At 53.8% G+C, this 18002-nt stretch overlaps 1 protein-coding gene across 7 annotated transcripts in view; it reads left to right on the top strand.

Moving 5' to 3' along the window:
* ELF4 (E74 like ETS transcription factor 4) overlaps nucleotides 1–18002 on the top strand; it is a 47841-nt gene that overhangs the window by 22741 nt on the left and 7098 nt on the right. For 5 of the 7 annotated variants that reach the window (XM_082445333.1, XM_082445337.1, XM_082445331.1 and 2 more), the window contains exons 2-5: nucleotides 10563–10837; nucleotides 15088–15259; nucleotides 15674–15766; nucleotides 17157–17348. In XM_082445333.1, coding sequence (XP_082301459.1) covers nucleotides 10766–10837; nucleotides 15088–15259; nucleotides 15674–15766; nucleotides 17157–17348 — 529 coding nt within the window. In that variant the 5' untranslated portion in view covers nucleotides 10563–10765. The remainder of the gene's footprint in view (nucleotides 1–10562; nucleotides 10838–15087; nucleotides 15260–15673; nucleotides 15767–17156; nucleotides 17349–18002) is intronic. The other 2 variants (XM_082445335.1, XM_082445334.1) reach the window with 1 other exon arrangement.

Below are 18002 nucleotides of genomic sequence, written 5' to 3'. Positions count from 1 at the left end.
CCTTGGTCCTGTTACCTAATCTTCTCTAAGCCTCACTTCTCCTGTTTGTAAAATGGAACTATTAAAACAGGATTATTACCAAAAGAGATGTAACTGAAAACAAAGTTCAAAGAGCGTACTAGTTGGAAATAAACCTGGGTTCAAACCCGGGCTCTGCCACTGACGAGCTACTTTGTTTGGGATGCTGTAAGAATGAAAGGAGATAGCCCTACGGCAAGTGACTGGCGCGACACCACCCCCGCAGCTTGTACCCAATAAATGTAAATCCGTGCCATCTTCCCTATGCTCCGCCCTGTCACCCTGTAATGCTTACTGTTCGGTCCCCTTCCCCAGAAGCAGAGGGAACAGCCTGGCGTGATATCAGAGGGCACAAAAGAAAATCTTGCCCACTTTAAATGAGTACCCACGCCACTCTGCCCATCCTGCAACAGGCCCACGGCTGAGGCCACAGTGGCTACACCCGCCATCCCGGGTCCAGCACTAGCTCAGATCGGTGCCAACCCTGCAAGCGCTTGCCCTGAGCTGGCACCGGTCTCAAGTGCTTCCACCCGCTCCGCCCAGTCAGGTGTGCTTTCCAAACACGTGCCACCAGCTTTGAGTTGGGCTTGTAACCAAACCCTGGCCCTGGGTTTGCACTGCAGATGTAGGGAGGGGCTGGCAGCAGCCCAGGTGCACATCCAGATGTTGTCTCTGAGGCTTCCGTGGCATCCTCCATACCAGCTGTGAAGCAGTATTTACTCCAACTTGCGGGGTGGAGCGGGCACTCCCCTCAGGGGCGATGGGGCTCTATCGCAGGGACACTGGGTCTTTTTGGCTCTGGAGGCATGGAGGGAGAGGGGAGAGGGCGAAGCCGGACTGTTCTCTTGACAGGAGGCCTGGCTGGTCAGGGCTCTTGGCCAAAAGCACAAGAAGATGACCTCTCAGAGCCGGGAGAGGTATCAAGACCATCTTCCCATCCATTTTCGTTGGCCCATTCAGAACCATCATTTCGAGGGGTCCCCTTACCCTTAGCTTCGCTCACTGCTACTTGAACCTCATGGAACAATATTACCACAGGGGGCCAAGGTGGTTGTGTCTATCCACTATTAGGCCCCCATCCCAGGCACCAAGGCTTCTAGAACCATCATCATGTACTTCTAACATGTCTTCAGGGGGACTGACAACTGGGCAGAGGTGCAGAGCCTCAGGCTGCTACTGCGCCTCTGACCCATTGCCTTGGGAAGGCCTGGCAGAGCTGGTCACCTGCCCGGATCCCTCACGGGCACACAGCCCCACTGCTAGGAGCCCCACCTTGCAAAGGCAACTGGGAGGTATTTACAAGTAGAAGTCACCACACCAAATCAGCAGCGGCTGTGGAACGTGACAGCTTCCTGTTCCATCACCCAGAAAACGCCACTACCCTTGACCTGCATGTAATAGAATACTTTGCTCTCCATTGTTGCCTCTGTCCATCGGCGCTACGGACAAAATCATGCAAAGTTTTGACGTGCCATTGATTTCAGTGTCACCTGCTGCTCCGAATTAACCACCATGGTTGGCCTGGTTTCCCCAGGCTCTCTCGCTTCAACCCGCCTCTCCATCTGAAGCCACCCAGGGCTGGTCCTCAGCCCAGGCGGAATTGACCTCAGCACTTACAGCCCACTCTTTCACCCAGCAGGCTCCCTGTGCTCTCCAAGGTGATCGCTAGGTGAGGTGATGAGCTCACGTGTGCCCATCCGCTAACAGGAGCGGGTTGTGGAGGCAGTCCCACCTCCCTCCCAGGTCCCGGCTCCCCCGGCCCGAGCAGGCTGGCAGAGGAGCTGCTGGGGCGTCCCCTTGTGTAGACAGCTGTCTCCTCAGCCTTCCCCACTCACCCACAGGGCCCCTCCCCTCTCTGCACTCTCTGACCTGTGTGGGGCAGGGGCGGGGCTGGGAGGGCCCGCAGGCCCTGAAGGGGAAACTGCTGAAACCCCTGGGACAGGAAGTGGCAGAGAGGGGCTGTTTCCTCTGGCAGAGCAGGGGTGCGGGGAGGGCTGGCCCTATCTCCTGCTCCACTGCCTGTCTGCTGTGGGCCCTGCGAGGCCGAGGAGAGCCGAGAGCCCTTCTTTCCCTCCCTCCGCCCCACCCTGCAAAATGGAGGCTCCTGGACCACCGGGTGAGGGGGGGGGCGGTGCTTCCTCAGAGGAGGCCATGTTCATTTTGCCGGAAGAGGAGTTCGGAGAGAAGGGCAGACAGGTCAGCAGAAGGGAAGGGTTGGGCGGGGCAGGTGAGTATAAGTGAGGGGGCCCACAGTGGTAGGGAAAGCCACAGCTGGGCAGGGGAACCTTCTGTAAGGTCTTGTTCGGAGAGAAAATGATCAGAATGGTGCCTGCTCAAAACTGTGTGAGTTGGAAATGCAGCAGATTGCTGAGTCTCTAAATTGTAGGGCTGGAAAGGGCCTGAGGCCATCCAGGCCAACCCCCCTCGCTGTGCAGCTGAGGAAACTGAGGCCCACAAAGCAAAAGTGACTTCCTCAAGGTCACAGTATGGGCAGAGCTAGGGCCAGAACTTTCTGATGAAAATTAGGAGTTTGTACTTGATGTTCCACGCCTCCCTCCAGGCACCTCTGAGTCTCTGTGACATTCTTCTACGAAAGGAACTTGATGAATTTATTCACTCTGAAGGGGAGTGAAGCCTTTGGTCCAGGAGTCAGCAAACTCTTCCTGCAAAGGACCACATAGTAAATAGTTTAGCCTTTGCGGCCCATGTGAACTGTTGTCACAGCAACTCAACTTATGATGCAAAACCACCACAGACAATATGTAAACGAATGCACGTAGCTGCATTCCAATAAAACTTTCTTTGTGGACACTGAAATTTGGACTTTGTATAATTCTCCTGTGGCATGAAATATTGTTCTTCTTTTGATTTTTTCCCCCAATCCTTAAAAAAATACAAAAACCGTCCTTAGCTCACTGGCCACACAAAAAGACGGTGGGCTGGATTTGGCACATGGGCCATAGTTTGAAGACCTCCTGCTTTAATGTAAGTCAAGCTAAGGTGTTAAGAAGAGGAGGAGGAGGAGATATATCAGGTGAGGAGGAAGCAGGTAAGGCTTTGTAAAGGAGGTGACATTTGCTTCAGATCTTGAACACCGTGTGGGAATTGGAGCCACAGAAATTGGGGAAGGGCATATCAGGCCTAGGGGACAGTGTGAACAAAGGCATGGAGGTGGGGAAGTCATTGCGAAAGTTAAATGTGTTCTGCACATGTGTGGCTTCATTGTTGTTTGCCAGCCCTGGGTCTTTGGCTGCTGTCTGTTCTCACCAAAGGAAAGGGTTGGCTTTTTTGAGGATGCCAGAGAGACAAAGAGGAGGGGAGAAAGAAAGGTCACCTGGGAGTCACGGCAACTAGCTGTGTGACCTTGAGCAAGTCACTTCTCCTTCCTCGAGAACTCGGTGTCTGCAGCTGGATGACAGGAAGGATGGATGCCATGATCTTTCAGGTCCCTTTTAACTTTGGCATCCTGAGACTGCGTCAAGGAGAGGCTTTCAGCCATGTGGGGGAGGGGGAGGGAGGAGCCCCCCGCGAGCTCACGGTGACTTCAGGGCTGAAGGTGCCCTCCCTGTCTGCCCACCCCAGCCCATTGGCTCTTTCCACCTCATCCTTTCTCGAGCCCGCCCCTCTGTACAGGGGACGCTGGACTGCCCCTTGCTTTTCCTTGCCTGGAAAGTAGCCAGTAGGGGAAGGGGGTGTTTGGAAGGGGCACCAAGAGCCAAGCAGGTCTCAAACCCCGCGCCGCCCCTCCCACCTGGGGGAGCCCCAGATCCCAGCAGGGAGCCTCTGCATTCGTTTCTAGGACACGTGCTGGCAGGGGCCTCGACAAAGAACACTGTCCCTTCAATAAAAGTTATCTGACTTAATATCCTGTTGGTGCCCAGCCACAGATTGCCCCAGCTTCTAAAAAACCCACTAATAAATTTAATTAGTCTCTGGTCAGTGTGTCTGTCCCCCGCCCATCCCCCCACCCCGTGGAAGCAGGCAGGCCTTACTGGGGGCAGGGGTGGGGGTGGAGCGTGTGCCATTCGAAGCATTTTCATTCAGCACATGCAGCTTTCTGCTACAGTGTCCAGAATGCCAGCCTCGCCAGGCCAGGCCTGCTCCTCTGGCCACTGAAGGCCTGTCGAGGCCCCCCTGCCCGGGTGTGTGTGCGCGCGCGCGCGCGTGTGTGTGTGTGTTTAGCAAAATGACTGTCTGGGCCCTCTTTTTTCCACCATTAATCCTGGATTTTTCAAGATAATCCCAACTTCAAAATGTCCAAACTGAGCTCATGTTCTTGCCATATTTCCTGCCCCAGTCACTCTCTATCTTTTACAATTCTCACAGCAAGAACAGGCTGCAATCTTGGGGTCTCTGCAATTACTGTATGGCCCTGTACTCTGTCATTTTATTCCTTCAGGGTGGCCCTGGGATTCACCTCCTTGGCTCCAGGTGCCCCACCTGGTCCCCTTCCATCTCCTCCTCTCATGCACTCAGACCAAACTGATCTTCCTTGAGAACTGCTTGCCTTATGCCCCTCCCTTGCTCAAGAATCAACAGTAACTCCCAGTTGCTTTCCATATCAAGTTCAAATTCCACCACCTGGTGAATCGAGGCCTATGCACTTATCCCCCTGATTTCCCTGCCCACCCCCAGCCAGCCCCACCTCCTCCCCATAGTCAAACTGGTTTCCGCTCTCTACCATGTTTGATAATTGTTGGTTATGTCCCCCCTCAGCCTCCATTTCATCCCACCACTCCATTTCCCTTTCTTTCTTCCTGTCCATCCAGGTAAAGATATCCTGAATGCTTAATGCATGACCTCAGCCAGAGAGACACGGATCTGACCAGGAAATCTAAAAACACACTTAGGGAGTAACAGAGGGCTCTCACCTACATTGACCTGCTGGCCTTCCACAACAATCCCGTGAGCTAGGGAGGATGGCCTCGTTCCCCAGAGGAAGAGGGTGACCTGCCTAAGCCCCAAGGCAAAGCTGGGTCCTCTCGCTGGGAAGCCCATGCCCTTACAGTCTGCAGGGACTTCTGGGGTCTTCTAGGCTGTGGCTGGTAGCGCACCCCGCTGGGGTTCAGTAGCTGCCCTGGATTTGGCTTTGCCCGCTTTCCCGCAGCATGTTCTCCCCATCACTGACTTGTTCTTCGCTTCCCAGGAGCGCTTGGTGCCCCTCTGCTTCCTCCTGGTCCCTGGAGCTCTGGAGATGAGGGTGTGGTGGCTGCAGGCACCTCCAGGGGGCGCTCTTTTGGCTTTCTCAGGCCAAGCGCCTGGGAGTCAGGGCAGCTGGGGAAATAGGTTCCCTTTGTCATAGCCCTCCCCCCTCACCCCCCCCACTGGGGCTTCTGTAGTGCTCTTCTTGCCACATAACCACAACCCAGAGGGCTGGGGCTGGGTGGAGGTGGTGAGGACGGGACTGGTAGCACTCCTTCAACCACAGCAGCCTGTCCCTCCCTACAGGGCCCCCATCCCAGGAGAGGAGCCAGCCCCTTCCAAGCTGACAACTGGAAGCCTGCAGCCCACCCTGTCTATGTTCTAGAGCCATGGGGGGGGTATCCAGGAGCTTAATGGGGTCCCCAGCCCCCCTTGCTCTCTGGGAGGTCACCTGGAACTCATCATCTGAATGAGTGTGTTTTAATTTTCAAAGCACTTTCCCACCACCATCTTCATTCACCCGAGACTCCCTGGTGAGCAGCTGCTAGGCCTGGATTCCCCTCAGCCCTCACCCATCTTAAGGATGACAGAAACCACAGCCCAGAAAGATGGCTGACTTTTCCGGGGTCACACCTCTTGTTGGGATGCAGCCAGGAGAGGGCTGTTGGGTCTCCTGGAGAAAGAGGAGCAGACATCTCTGTGCCTGCGACCTGCAGCCCTAACCCCCCCTCCACTGCGCCAGCTCCGGCCCGGGAAAGTAGGGGCAGGCCTGGAGCTGAGAAAGGGCAGGGGCAGTTGGAGAAGAGCTCTGGGCCTGCCTTACCATCAGAGCTGTGACAAACCCTACACGAGAATCAGGCAGTGACCGAGGGCCAAGGAAGGAAACTGGGTTTCTTGTAAATAAGCACAGAGAAACCCCAACCAACAGAGCTTGCAAAACCTTTATTTTTTTCCCTCCCTCTTCCTGATTTCATCTCAAATGGAGGGAGTGGTAAGAAGGCAGGAATAGAGGAGAAGAAGCTGACAAAATAGCTGTGGCCAGGGCCCCTTCGCTGGGCATCTGTTCAAGGAGGGGGGTTTAGCTGGCTGCTTGGAGTCCAGCTCTAGTTGGACCAAGGTTGTGCAGGAGTCCCACACTTGGCTTACTTCTGCTACGTCCACGGCTACAGACTGGACCCCCGAGTCTGGCCCTCTGCCTCTTAAATACACGCCACTGGTCATGTGGTGCAGTGTGCAAATGTGCTGCTTGATGACTATTAGTCGGAGGAGGGGCTGTTTTTAAGTAGAGGGTACAGCTGTTCCTGGGGTAGTTTCCATTTTGTTTGTGGTTGTGGGGGAGGGGTGTTGAGGGAGTGGGAAATGGCATGAAGGAAATTGTCACTTCCTTTCCAGAGAATTCCAGAAAGGTTTCAGGGAGGACGGGGTATTTCAGGAGTGAGAGCCGGCTGCGAGAGGGCGAGGAACTGGAGAGCTCTGCTCTGTGGGCCGAGCTGACCATCTGGCCCCCATGTTTGCCGGCGTGTGTGAAAATGCCACGGGTGTTATTAGTGATTCTGTGAGAGCCATTGGCTCAGCCGAACGGGTGTAGATTTAAACTTGCTCCACGGAGGCTGTGGACGTGGCTTTCACATAGGGGCTGTTTCCTGTAGGGGAGGCCCAGATGGGTGGGTGCTGGACACCGCTTGACGTGTTCCAGTGACAGTCCCAGAAAGGGTCTGTACGTCTGAAGGGGGCCCAGCTGTGATGACGCAGGAACAGCCCAAACCACTTCTATTTTGCTATTTTGGTTTTGAAATGCAATCACAACCACAGAGAACCAGAGGTGTGCGTTTGCAGGCCGGGGGTGTGGGCGCCCTCGCTTTCTTGCTCCCTCCTGTGGCGCATGCGCACATGTGCGCGCACACGCACAGGCCGGGGCCATATGCTCTCACAAAGGCTTTGCTTTCAGCCCAAGTAGGACAGGCCCTGGGAGCCAGGGATACTGCAGTGGCCTCAAAGGGAGTGGAGCTCTTGCCACCCTGGGAGTGGACTTTGACTGGAGCCAGCTGTGAGCTTTGCAATGATGGGGCGGGGTGGGAGGAACTCAGCACTGGTTACTAAGGGTAACCAGGTGCCCGATTCCTTGAGCCGAGTGTCCTTGTGGACCTTCCTAGCCCCCCACTCACCCATGAGGCGGTGTCCAGGGCTCTAGGCCAGTGAATGTGTGTCCCAGGGCGTCTGTAAGGACGCCAGGGAGGGGAGCCCCTGTGCGGGCCTCCCCGGCCTCCAGCAGGGCGGGCCTTCTTGTGCTGGTGGCTTCTTTGGTTTCAGGTTCCTGGGAGAGGGAGGTTATTTTGAGGGACTTGGGGGAGAGTGAGTGAACATGCAAATGAGCCTCTCCCCACCTCTCACTTTCAAATCCTCAAACATCTGAAGGGGGAAGGGTGAAACCTTCTGGACTGGAAGGTTCCATGGGGGTGAGGGGAGACTTTTCTTAGCTCCCCACCCCCACCGCACACACCTCTTCACCTTAGCTTCAGGCTCGAGCTCGGGCAGAGCGAGAAACCAGGATCAGCCTTGGGTGCTGGGTGCAGCCTCACAGTAGTCACAATTCTGGGCCGTCGGGACCTGCACCAACCAAGTCCTGAATTTGGATATTTAGACACGCTGATACCTAAAGAAGGCAATTGGATTCGTCTCTATCTTGTATTTCAAACCTCTCCTTTTTGCCTTGATGGCCAAGGGTTCCATCCAATCCAGTGCGGAGCTGCCTTCCCTCTCCCACCACCCCCCTAGGAGAGCGGGCCTGGTGGGGGCTCACACCAAGGACCCGTGGGCCACGTACACATTCTGCTACTGGCATTCTCCTCCTGGGAAGCAAGAGGACTTTGAGTTTTCCGTGGGGGGGGCTGGGTGGCCGTGGCTGCCCTCTCACCAGCAGAACCCTGGGCCCCACCCCGGCCCACTTCACCACAGCCAGCTTCTGCCAGCCGGCATCAGCTTGGTGTGTAGCCAGTATTAGCTCGGGCTTGTCATTCTCACAAAGGCAGGCCTGGCGGAGGAGGAACCGACGACTGAGCTTGTGGTTGTGCTGGCCCAGCCAGGACCAGAGCCCTTTGACACACAGAGGCTCTCACGCACATATCCCCACACCCTGCACATATGTATATCTACAGTGTGTTTGCACACCCACAGCAAACTCCCTCCCGAGCTCCCCTCGTTGTAAATTACAGTGCAGAAATACACAGATGTAACACACACAGAGTGCACACGTTTCTCTCTCTCCTGTAAGCTAGAGCACGTGACACCCACCCCACACCCAGTGTACGCATGGGTATACTTATTGCCCAGGAAACACACCTCACTGGTACTAGCTGACCAGTACCATTCATTCATGTGTTCGTTCCACAAACATACATTGAGCGCCTGCTACATGCCCAGCACGGTGCAAGGTGCTAAAGTTTCATCCATGCCCTCAGTGAAGCCACGTTCCAATGGGGGAGGTAAGGGAGGTGCACAGAACTGTGAAGAGAAGCCAAATTGATGAGCAAACCTGGAGGGAGAGGCCATGGCGGAATGACCTCGGAGGAGAGGGGGGGCAGACACAGGAGTTTCATGTTTAGACAAAGTGGGATTAGGTGAAAGTGATCGCCTTTCATTTGATTAGTATGAGAATGCTTCCTGGGGGCAGACGTCGGCCTGTGGGAGGGCGGGAGCTGCGGAATGCGGGCCTTGGGGCACTTTGGCTGGGGGAGACAGACCTTCCAAGCATAAATGGCCCTGGGAGGCTTCTCCAGGAGGCCACAGGCGCCCGGGTCACGTGCAGGTGGGGGGGGGTGGGGGGGTTGTGGTGGAAAGCCGTGCTAGCGGGGCTCAGCCTCTCATTCACCCAAAGGGAAACTAAGACCTGCCACGTTGACTTGAGCGACTTCTCAAAGTTTTTGCTTGGGGGTGGGTGGAAAGGTGTGGGGGGGGGGAGGGCGGAGCCAGCCCTGTGGGCTAACGGAAAGGAAGTGGGAGAGGCCTGGGTGTCTCCTGTGGGGGAGAGCGGTCATCAGGGAGGTCACCCGTGATCCCCCTCCCTTTCCTCCCCTTTGTCCCTCTCTGAAGTTCCTCCTTTCTTTACGGGCCAGGAGAAGGTTTTGCCACCCTGACACAGCCAAAGGAGTGTCGAGGAGCTGGGGGTCAAGTGTGTCGCTCCTCCTATGGTGCGTGGAGCCAGTTCTTCAGACGCTTATGGTTGAACCAGGCTGTTCGTAGACCTGCCACAGCTACACACACGCGGGTACCACGCAGAGCAGAACCCTCGGGGCCAAAGCTGTGCTACCTGAGTGTTCGGGCTGGAGATGCTGACCGCGGTGGAGGGAGGGGCGTGGGAGGGGAGCCAGGGCTTTGGGAGGCAGGCCTGGGTGCTGCGCAGATGACTCGAGAAGGGCAGCGAGCACAGGAAACAATCAGAGGCCCGGGTGCCACGTGAGCACCTGAGGTACAGACTGTGAGTGCCACAGAGGACAGACGTGTGGACTGCAGCAGACAGATCTCCTGGAAGAGGGGGGCCCTGAGCTGGCCCTGGACGATGGGGAAGGTTCCCTGCGCCCCTCCCCCAGCTGCGGCTCTCCTCGCCGGTTCCCAGGGTGACAGTTCAGTCTTGAAACTGAAAGCAAAGCTAAACCAAGAGCACAAGCCACATACGGCACAGAGGCCATCGTCTCTGGCGGGCGGCGGCGGTGGCTGGGTGCTGACGAGAGCGCAGGACATGCGGCCCACCTGTCCCTCTGTCTCCAGGCTCTCTGGAGGCGTGGCTGAGTCTGAGAGTCCCATCCCCTCAAGCAGGGTCAGGCTGTCACTGGCCCTGACAGCACAACCCCTACAGTGAGACATTACTTCCACTGTGGACTCTGCCCTTCAGAACTAAGTGGCCCCTACTCCCAAGGCAAACTGAGCCAGGCAGAGCCTAGAAGACCATCCCGTGCACCCAAATGTCCCCACCCCAAGTCTCGCACACAGATTCTTTCCCCAGCCAAGGGTTCTGTAGGGATTCTTCATGCTCCATCCATGAGGCCAGATGGGCTGCCCCTGGCTTCCCCTGTGGCACACCCTGGGGATTAATCTTCAGAGTGGAGAGAGCCCAAATTCCCGCTATCTCTCACCTTCTCCAGAGGGCGTGGGAAGGGAGGGAGGCCAGCTCAGGTGCAGATGCTGGTGACCCAGACTGGCATTGAGGCTCAGCCTCTTCCCCCTCAAGGTGACTCAATTAACTTTCTCTTCTTCCTTCTTTCCTTACCTGCCTCCTTTTCTTTTCCCTCCCCCTTCTGCTCCCACTGTCCTCCACTTTTGGCTATCCCTCTTCTGGCAGTCTGTCCTAGGAACAGACCTCAAGGAAGGGGACTTACTCACTGCCCCCATCTCTCCCTTCTCTATAGGTCGCTCCTGCACTTGGCCCAGCCCAGCATGCAGCCTTGAACCTGGCTTAGGCCACCACCTACTCCAGCTCTCTACAACCCCTATTTTACCGTGGCTCGTGGTGTAGGCTCTAGGCTCCAAGGTACAGCATCTCTTCATTTAGGAAACCCCACGCCTCCAGAGGGCCCTGCGGATCCCGCAGTCGGCCCTCTGAGAAGACAGCATGGCTATTACTCTGCAGCCCAGTGACCTGATCTTTGAGTTTGCAAGCAACGGAATGGATGACATCCACCAGGTATGGCCCCAGAGAACAGAGCCTGGTCAGCCGGCACAGACGATCAGATAGACACAGACAGGCAGGCAGACAGCCAGTGAGCCGGCCGACCAGCCAGCTAGCCAGAAAGCAAATATTGTTGTTGTTGTTGTTGTTTTAATGTATATTTTATTTATTTATTTATGTATGTTTATTTTTGGCTGCGTCGGGTCTTAGTTGCGGCACACGGGATATTCGTTGCGGCATGCAGGATCTTTTGTTGTGGTGCGCGGGTTCTTCGTTGCAGCACTTGGACTTCTCTCTAGTTGTGGCATGCGGGTTTTCTCTCTCTAGATGAGGCATGCGGGCTCAGTTGTTGAGGCACGCGGTCTTAGTTGCCCCGCAGCATGTGGGATCTTAGTTCCCCGACCAGGGATCGAACCCGCATCCCCTGCATTGGAAGGCAGATTCTTTACAACTGGACCACCAGGGAAGTCCCAGTCAGCAAATATTGATCAAGCACCTACTAGGTTCAGGACATAGGGGCTTCTTGCCAGCCAGACTGTGCACCAACGAGTCCCATGCGGCCAGGCAGTAGTCATCGGGTGGTCATTTAGTGAGCTGGTTTTGCCCACATGCAACTACAGGGCACGTATAGTTCCCAAGCCAGCCAAGCAGCTGCTAATTACACTAGCTGAGCTGTCAGTCAGCAACAGGGGCTGAATGCACAGGTGTACACTGACCTCCATGTGCATTTTTGGCCACTTTGCTTCACCTCCAGTGTCACAGTGAGTAAGGTGCTGGGACAACCACATAGCGGGACTGAGAACTGCCAGCTGGCACCGCAGGGTACAGTCCAACCCCCAGCACCTTCAGACTCATGTCTCTAGCCCGGTGGACGAGCCCTTCCATAACCGTCTTTTCAACCTCGATCTAAGGATTCAGGATAAACTGGAGATAGGTTCCTCTAGTGGGAGGAAATTGGAAAATAGGACAGAATTCTGGCACTCAGGCCCCCACTGCTCCATACCTTGCCTGGCACTAGGGTACTTATATGTACCCATTGGATGGTGTCCTGGCACACTCATCCCTACCCTCCACTACCCTCCTTCCACACACTGGAGAAGAAGAGGCAGCCAGGTCCGGTAGAAGGAATGGAAGATTAGAAGTCCAAAGTCCTGGGCTCTGATCCCAGTGTGGCCACAGTGTCGCCTGGGCAAGTCCTGTCCCCGACCCTATCTGGCTGCCATCTCCCCATCTTCACCAAGAGGAGGTCAAGCTGGATTATCTCCAAGGGCACCCCAGCCTAATTCTGATGCTGTCTATCCCAGATCCCTGTGAGGATGGGAAACTTTGTCCAATCTCTAGTGACCTACCAAAGGTTGCCCCCTAGTGGGCTTGGAGTACATGGTACTTTCTGTCCAGCTAGGTCTTAACCTAAAGTTGCTCAGTTTTATCCAGCATCTCTGGTGTGCCTAGCCTCCTGGACGAAGGGAAGAAAAATCTAACTTTACCTGGGTTCTCAACTCCGCTAGTCACTTTTTGACTTGTTTCTAGTCCACTCAGCAATTATTTCTGTTCTTCATAAAGGCTGCTCTTCACCGAAGCTGTTCTTCCCTCCCGACCCCACGCCTGCCCCTCCACCCTCAGCAGACAGCCGCTCCTCCAATCCACAGAGAAGCTCAAACCCAAGGACGCCCTCACTTTCCCTCCCTTCTCCCTCTTAGCAATAACATCACCTGTTCCTATTTCCTTTCCAGCGGCCTGGGACAAAGAAGTGTCCCTCTTCCTTCCAAGGGTAACACCTACCCCAGTGCTTAATCTCTTCTCTCCTGCCGCCTTCAAGACCTCACACCATCCATCACCTCCTCTCTCTCCTGTACCTTTCAGACCTCCCACACCTTTCTCCTCAACCTAGAACGTTTTCATGTCTCCCCAACCCTAAAAGAAACCCTTTCCTCCCTTCTGCCCGCCTCCTCCAACATACCACCTTCTTAGCTCTGTTCTTCTCCCCAGTGTAGCCTCCACCCTCCGGGTTTACTTTTTCACCTCCCTTCTCTCACTCTTTTTAGGAAACAATTTTTGTTGCAAAATATACTGTGAATACAAAAGAGGTAATGTATAATGGAAAAGAATCTGTAAAAGAACATATATATGTGTGTGTATATGTGTGTGTATGTATGTATAACTGCATCACTTTCCTGTACACTTGAAACTAACACAACATTGTAAATTAACTATACTTCAATTTAAAAAATGAATACAAAAGAGTGCATAAATTATATATATATATATATTTTTTTAAAGAATAACTATAAAGTGAATACGCATTAGCTCACCACCCAGGTTAAGAAATAAAACGTTACTAGTCTCCTAGAAGCCCCTGATGCCTAAAGCACCTAATGAGAACCTACTCTATGCCAGACCCTGTTCTAAGTGCTTTATCTACATTGATCTGTTTAAAAAACCCTATGGGGTCAATAATATGATCGCCCCAGTTTTATAAAGGAGGAAACCGATGCACAGAAAGGTTAGGTAACTTGCCCAAGATCACACTGCTCGTAAATAGCAGAGTTTGGTTTCAAACCCAGGTAGTCTGGCTCTAGATCAGCACAGTGCAATAGAATTATCTGAGATGCTAGAAATGCTCTAGATTTGCGCTGTCCAATGTGGGGCCATGTGGCTATGGAGCACTTGAAGTATGGCTGGTGCAACTGAAGAACTGAAACTTTAATCTTGAAAAAATTTACACAGTCACCGGTGGCTAGTGGCTATCGTACTGGACAGGTAGCTCTAGACTCTGTGGCCTTAATCACTACGCCCACCTGCCTGCCTCCCTCTGTCCGTCCTCTCTGACATCTGTTGTAATGTGTTTTGGGACCCCAGCACTCCCCTGAAACTGCTCTAGCCGGGTGACTGCCCAGCGGCCAAACCCAAAGCCAGTTTCATCGATTTTATTCTTCTGGATCCTTCAGGAACATTAGGCAGAACTGAGCATTCTCATTCTTTTTTTCATGAAGAAAGAATTAACAGACTCATGAAAGAAAATTTGGAAAATACAGACAAGTAGAAAAGAAAAAAAATCACCCAAAGTCCCACAACCAAAATATAATTATTATGAACATCCTGGTATATTTCCTTCTATTCGTCATTTTTTAAAAATTTGTTTAATTTATTTATTTTTGGCTGCATTGGGTCTTCGTTGCTGTGCCCGGGCTTTCTCTAGTTGCAGCGAGCGGGGGCTACTCTTTGTTGTGGTGTGGTAGCTTCTGTTGCGGAGCACGGGCTCTAGGCGCATGGGCTTCAGTAGTTGTGGCTTGTGGGCTCTAGAGCGCAGGCTCAGTAGTTGTGGCACACGGGCTTAGTTGCTCTGCAGCATGTGGGATCTTCCCGGATCAGGGCTCGAACCCATGTCCCCTGCATTGGCAGGCAGATTCTTAACCACTGCGCCAGGGAAGCCCCTATTCGTCATTTTTAAAGAACAGTGGTGATTGCACTCATTTTTTAAATTTAGCTTTGTTTGATTTTAGAACAACTATGTCCTCTGGGGGTCAAATTCTCATGCCAATAATTTTATCCACTCCCAGGGATGAGCTCTTGGATACATATTTTTGTCTCCCTGAGGTATCTCCATTTTAAATACCTCAGTGGTACCTCCAACTCACCATATTCAGACACTTTCTCCCTATCTTTCTCCAAAAACCTGCTCCACGTCCTTCTGGGTTCCCCCTTAACAAGAACAGTATCCCCATGCACCCACTGAATCAAGCTGGAAATCAGAACCCTCCCCCCATCCAGGCAGGGACTAGGCCCTCACCTTCCTACCTCTATAATGCCTCTGTTCTTCTGTCTTCATTCCTACTCTCATCACCACAGACTGAGCCCTAAGATGTTCACAATCTGAGCCCCTAACCCTGGTACCCAACCCTGAGGGTAGGCTGAGTCCCTCGCCCTTGCCATTGACGAATCCTTTCCTACTGGCTTCAGAATGAGCCTTATCCTCATAGACTGAGCAGTAACCCTGGTCACTGATTAACCCGTAACTACGACCAGTTAGAACTGTCTGCCCTTGGTTGAGTGCAGCTGGTACAGAGTTAACCCATCTCTATTAATTAAGAACCCACTCAAAGCATCACCTAGTGAGGTTGGACCCAGAGCAATGTCATGCCCTACAAAGGACAGCCCCTGAGGGATCCAAGAATTAGGAATTGCAAGAAGGGCCAGATTCTGGTACGGAGGGCTTCCTGGGAGAGGCGGGTGAGCCCTGAACCAGATCCCTCTCTTCTCCGTAGCTGGAAGACCCCTCAGTGTTCCCAGCTGTGATCGTGGAGCAGGTCCCCTACCCCGAATTACTGCATCTGTACTCAGGCCTGGAGCTGGACGACGTTCACAATGGCATCATAACAGACGGGACCTTGTGCATGACTCAGGATCAGATCCTGGAGGGCAGTTTTTTGCTGGCAGGTCTGTTTCCTTCCTGGGCAAAGAAGGTGTGGAGGAGAAAGGGGTTCTGTCTTCAGGGAACAGTAGTCCACAATGGCTTCTAGTGACCCCACACAGCCAAGGTCAAGGCCCCCAACAGGTGGAAATTAGATGGGGTGATTAGGATAAGCAGGAGGTAGTACCACTTCAGAGAGGAGGAAACCACCTAAATGGATTCATGATCTCCTGAGATGGAGCGGGACAGTGAGGGGAGACCAGCTGGGATGGGTGTAGAGAGAGGTGGAGAATCAGGGTGGGAGGCGCTCTGGTCCCCTCCCGGCTGCCCCTGGGCTCCTTAGCTCCATTCTCTGAGCTGGCCCTGGTTGTAGCTGCATCCACTGCCTTATGCCCTGAGGGAACTTTTCTTCTCCCCCACATCATGGAACCCGGCACCAGATGACAATGAAGCAACCTCGCAAACCATGTCAACCACTGAAGTCTTGCTCAACGTCGAGTCTCCCAATGACATCCTGGATGAGAAGCAGATCTGTAAGTTTGAACCCTGGCACCTTAAGTTGAAGCAATACAAAATTCCATTTAAAAATATCACATCCGTGTATTAGATTCTCAGGGACATGTGTGCGCACCCACACGCACCCATATACACGTGCACGTGCTGTTTGGCTCTGGCTGGAATGGGAAGGGCAGGACGGCACTGGAGACAAGCAAAGATGGCCAGGGTGACTCTTTGGGGTTTTTTTTTTCTAGTTTTTCAATTATGGTAAAATACACATAACATAAAATGGACCACCTGAACCATTTTTCAGTGTGCAGGTCCATGGTATTAAGTACATTTGTTATGTTGTGCGGCCACCACCATCCTCTCCAGAACTCTTGCCATCTTGTAAAACTGAAAGTCTGTCCCCATGAAACACTAACTCCCCATTTCCCCTTCCCCTCAGCCCCTGGCCACCACCATTCTACTTTCTGTGTCAATGAATTCGACTCCTCTAGGGACCTCAGATAAGTAGAAGCTTACAGTACTTGTTTTGGAGGGACTGGCTTATTTCACTTATGTAATGTCCTCAAGGTCCGTCCATGCATAGCATGTGTCAGAATTTCCTTCCTTTTTAAGGCTGAATACTATTGGCCAGGGTAACTTCAGGCCCCTCTGCTGTCTTGCTGAGCTCCCAGGAAGACCGTGCAGGGTGTGGCTTATTTAGAAATGGACCAGGCTGGGAGCTTTCTCATCCCTTCACTGTTCTGGGAGATTGGCCCCTACCTCCTCCGATGGCCCCCGAGGCAGGCTTCTCCCTCGGCACCCCCCAGGCATTTGCCGTGACTCCACAGGAGGATTCCTGGCTCCAACTGCCCCTTCCCAAGGAGGCGCTGGGATACAGTGGGGGAAAGAAAGCCCTGAAGCTGCAAATTCTGAATCCTAGCATTCCTAACCCCGACTCTGTCACTAATATTCATTCAGGATTCAACAAATATTTTCTGAGTGCCTGCATGTACCAGGCATGTGTGACCAGCTTGCTGTGTGACCTTGGGCACATGCTCTGCCATCTCTGGGTCTCAGTTTCCTCACCAGAAAAGCAGAGGAATTGGGCTAAATGATGTCTAAGGCCCCTTCCGGTTGTGAAATGAGTAGATGACTAAATCAAGGTGGCCCTTTTCCTTGGGTGTCACCTGGAACTTCCCCACCACCAGCAGTGGGCTATAAACGTGGCCGCCGTGATTGGGGCCAGCTCGCGCCCACAGCTCTGCAGATGTTTCCTCTCCTAGTGTTGTGAGACACGGGAGGCGTTTTCAGGTGTATCCTGTGTCTGGGACCATGGGGAATGGCGCCTCGCCCCGCCCCCCCAGGAGCCCGCCGCTCTCTTGTGCACTGGGAGGCCGTGCCCTGGGCCCCAGCCACCTCAGGCCTTTCTTCTTGCAGTCAGCACCTCCGAAATGCTTCCAGACCCGGACCCTGCTCCAGCCGTCACTCTGCCCAACTACCTGTTTCCTGTCTCTGAGCCCGACGCCCTGAACAGGGCTGGTGACACTGGTGACCAGGAGGAACACTGTCTGGAGGAGAAGGTCCCCAGAGAAGAAAGTGCCAAGAAGACTGGAAAATCGAAGAAGAGAAGTAAGAGAGAGAAAGGGGGAGGTGGGGGAGGGAGAGTGTTCCTTCAGGGTGGTGGGCAGTAGGAGGGGCTCAGGGAGACCATAAGTAGGGGTGAGTGTCGGGGTGAGGCTCACAGACACATTAAGAGAACAGCTCTCTGGTGTGGCGGGGTGGACAGAAAGTCCTCCCTTCTGGAAAGACGGGCCTCATCAGGTGGCCTGCCCAAAGCCTGACATTGCCCAGGCCACCCCCATCTGCCCAGCAGATATGTAAACTTTTAAAAACCCAATGATCCCCATGGGTTGCATCCTGTACTGAGTGTTCAGACACCAGGCTTGGCCCCCTGGCCAGTCCCTGGCCCTCTGGGGGCCTCTGCCTCAACCCGTGCTCTTATCTTCCCTCTCGGAGCTTACGGAGCCGAGACCACGTATGGGAGAGGACTTTGGGCTTTCCCAAGCGCCAGTGTTATTGATTTACTCAGGCGGTGGCTGGTCGATACTGCCGTGTCCGTGCGGCAAGCAAACCCTGGTGCCACACTTATCCGCACCACAGTCACGCCTTTAGGCTGCCTTTTTGTTTCAAAAATGAGGCGCGGCAGATTCTGATCTTCTAAAGGTGGCTCATCGGCAAGCACTCCATTGCCCCACACAGGAGCGGTGTTCTGCTCTACCTTTG

This window comes from Balaenoptera physalus, assembly GCF_965194825.1.
Source record: "Balaenoptera physalus genome assembly, chromosome: X".
Classification (NCBI taxonomy): domain Eukaryota; kingdom Metazoa; phylum Chordata; class Mammalia; order Artiodactyla; family Balaenopteridae; genus Balaenoptera; species Balaenoptera physalus.
Note: the sequence above shows the minus strand (reverse complement) of the source record. Positions and strands in the feature narration are given on the sequence as shown.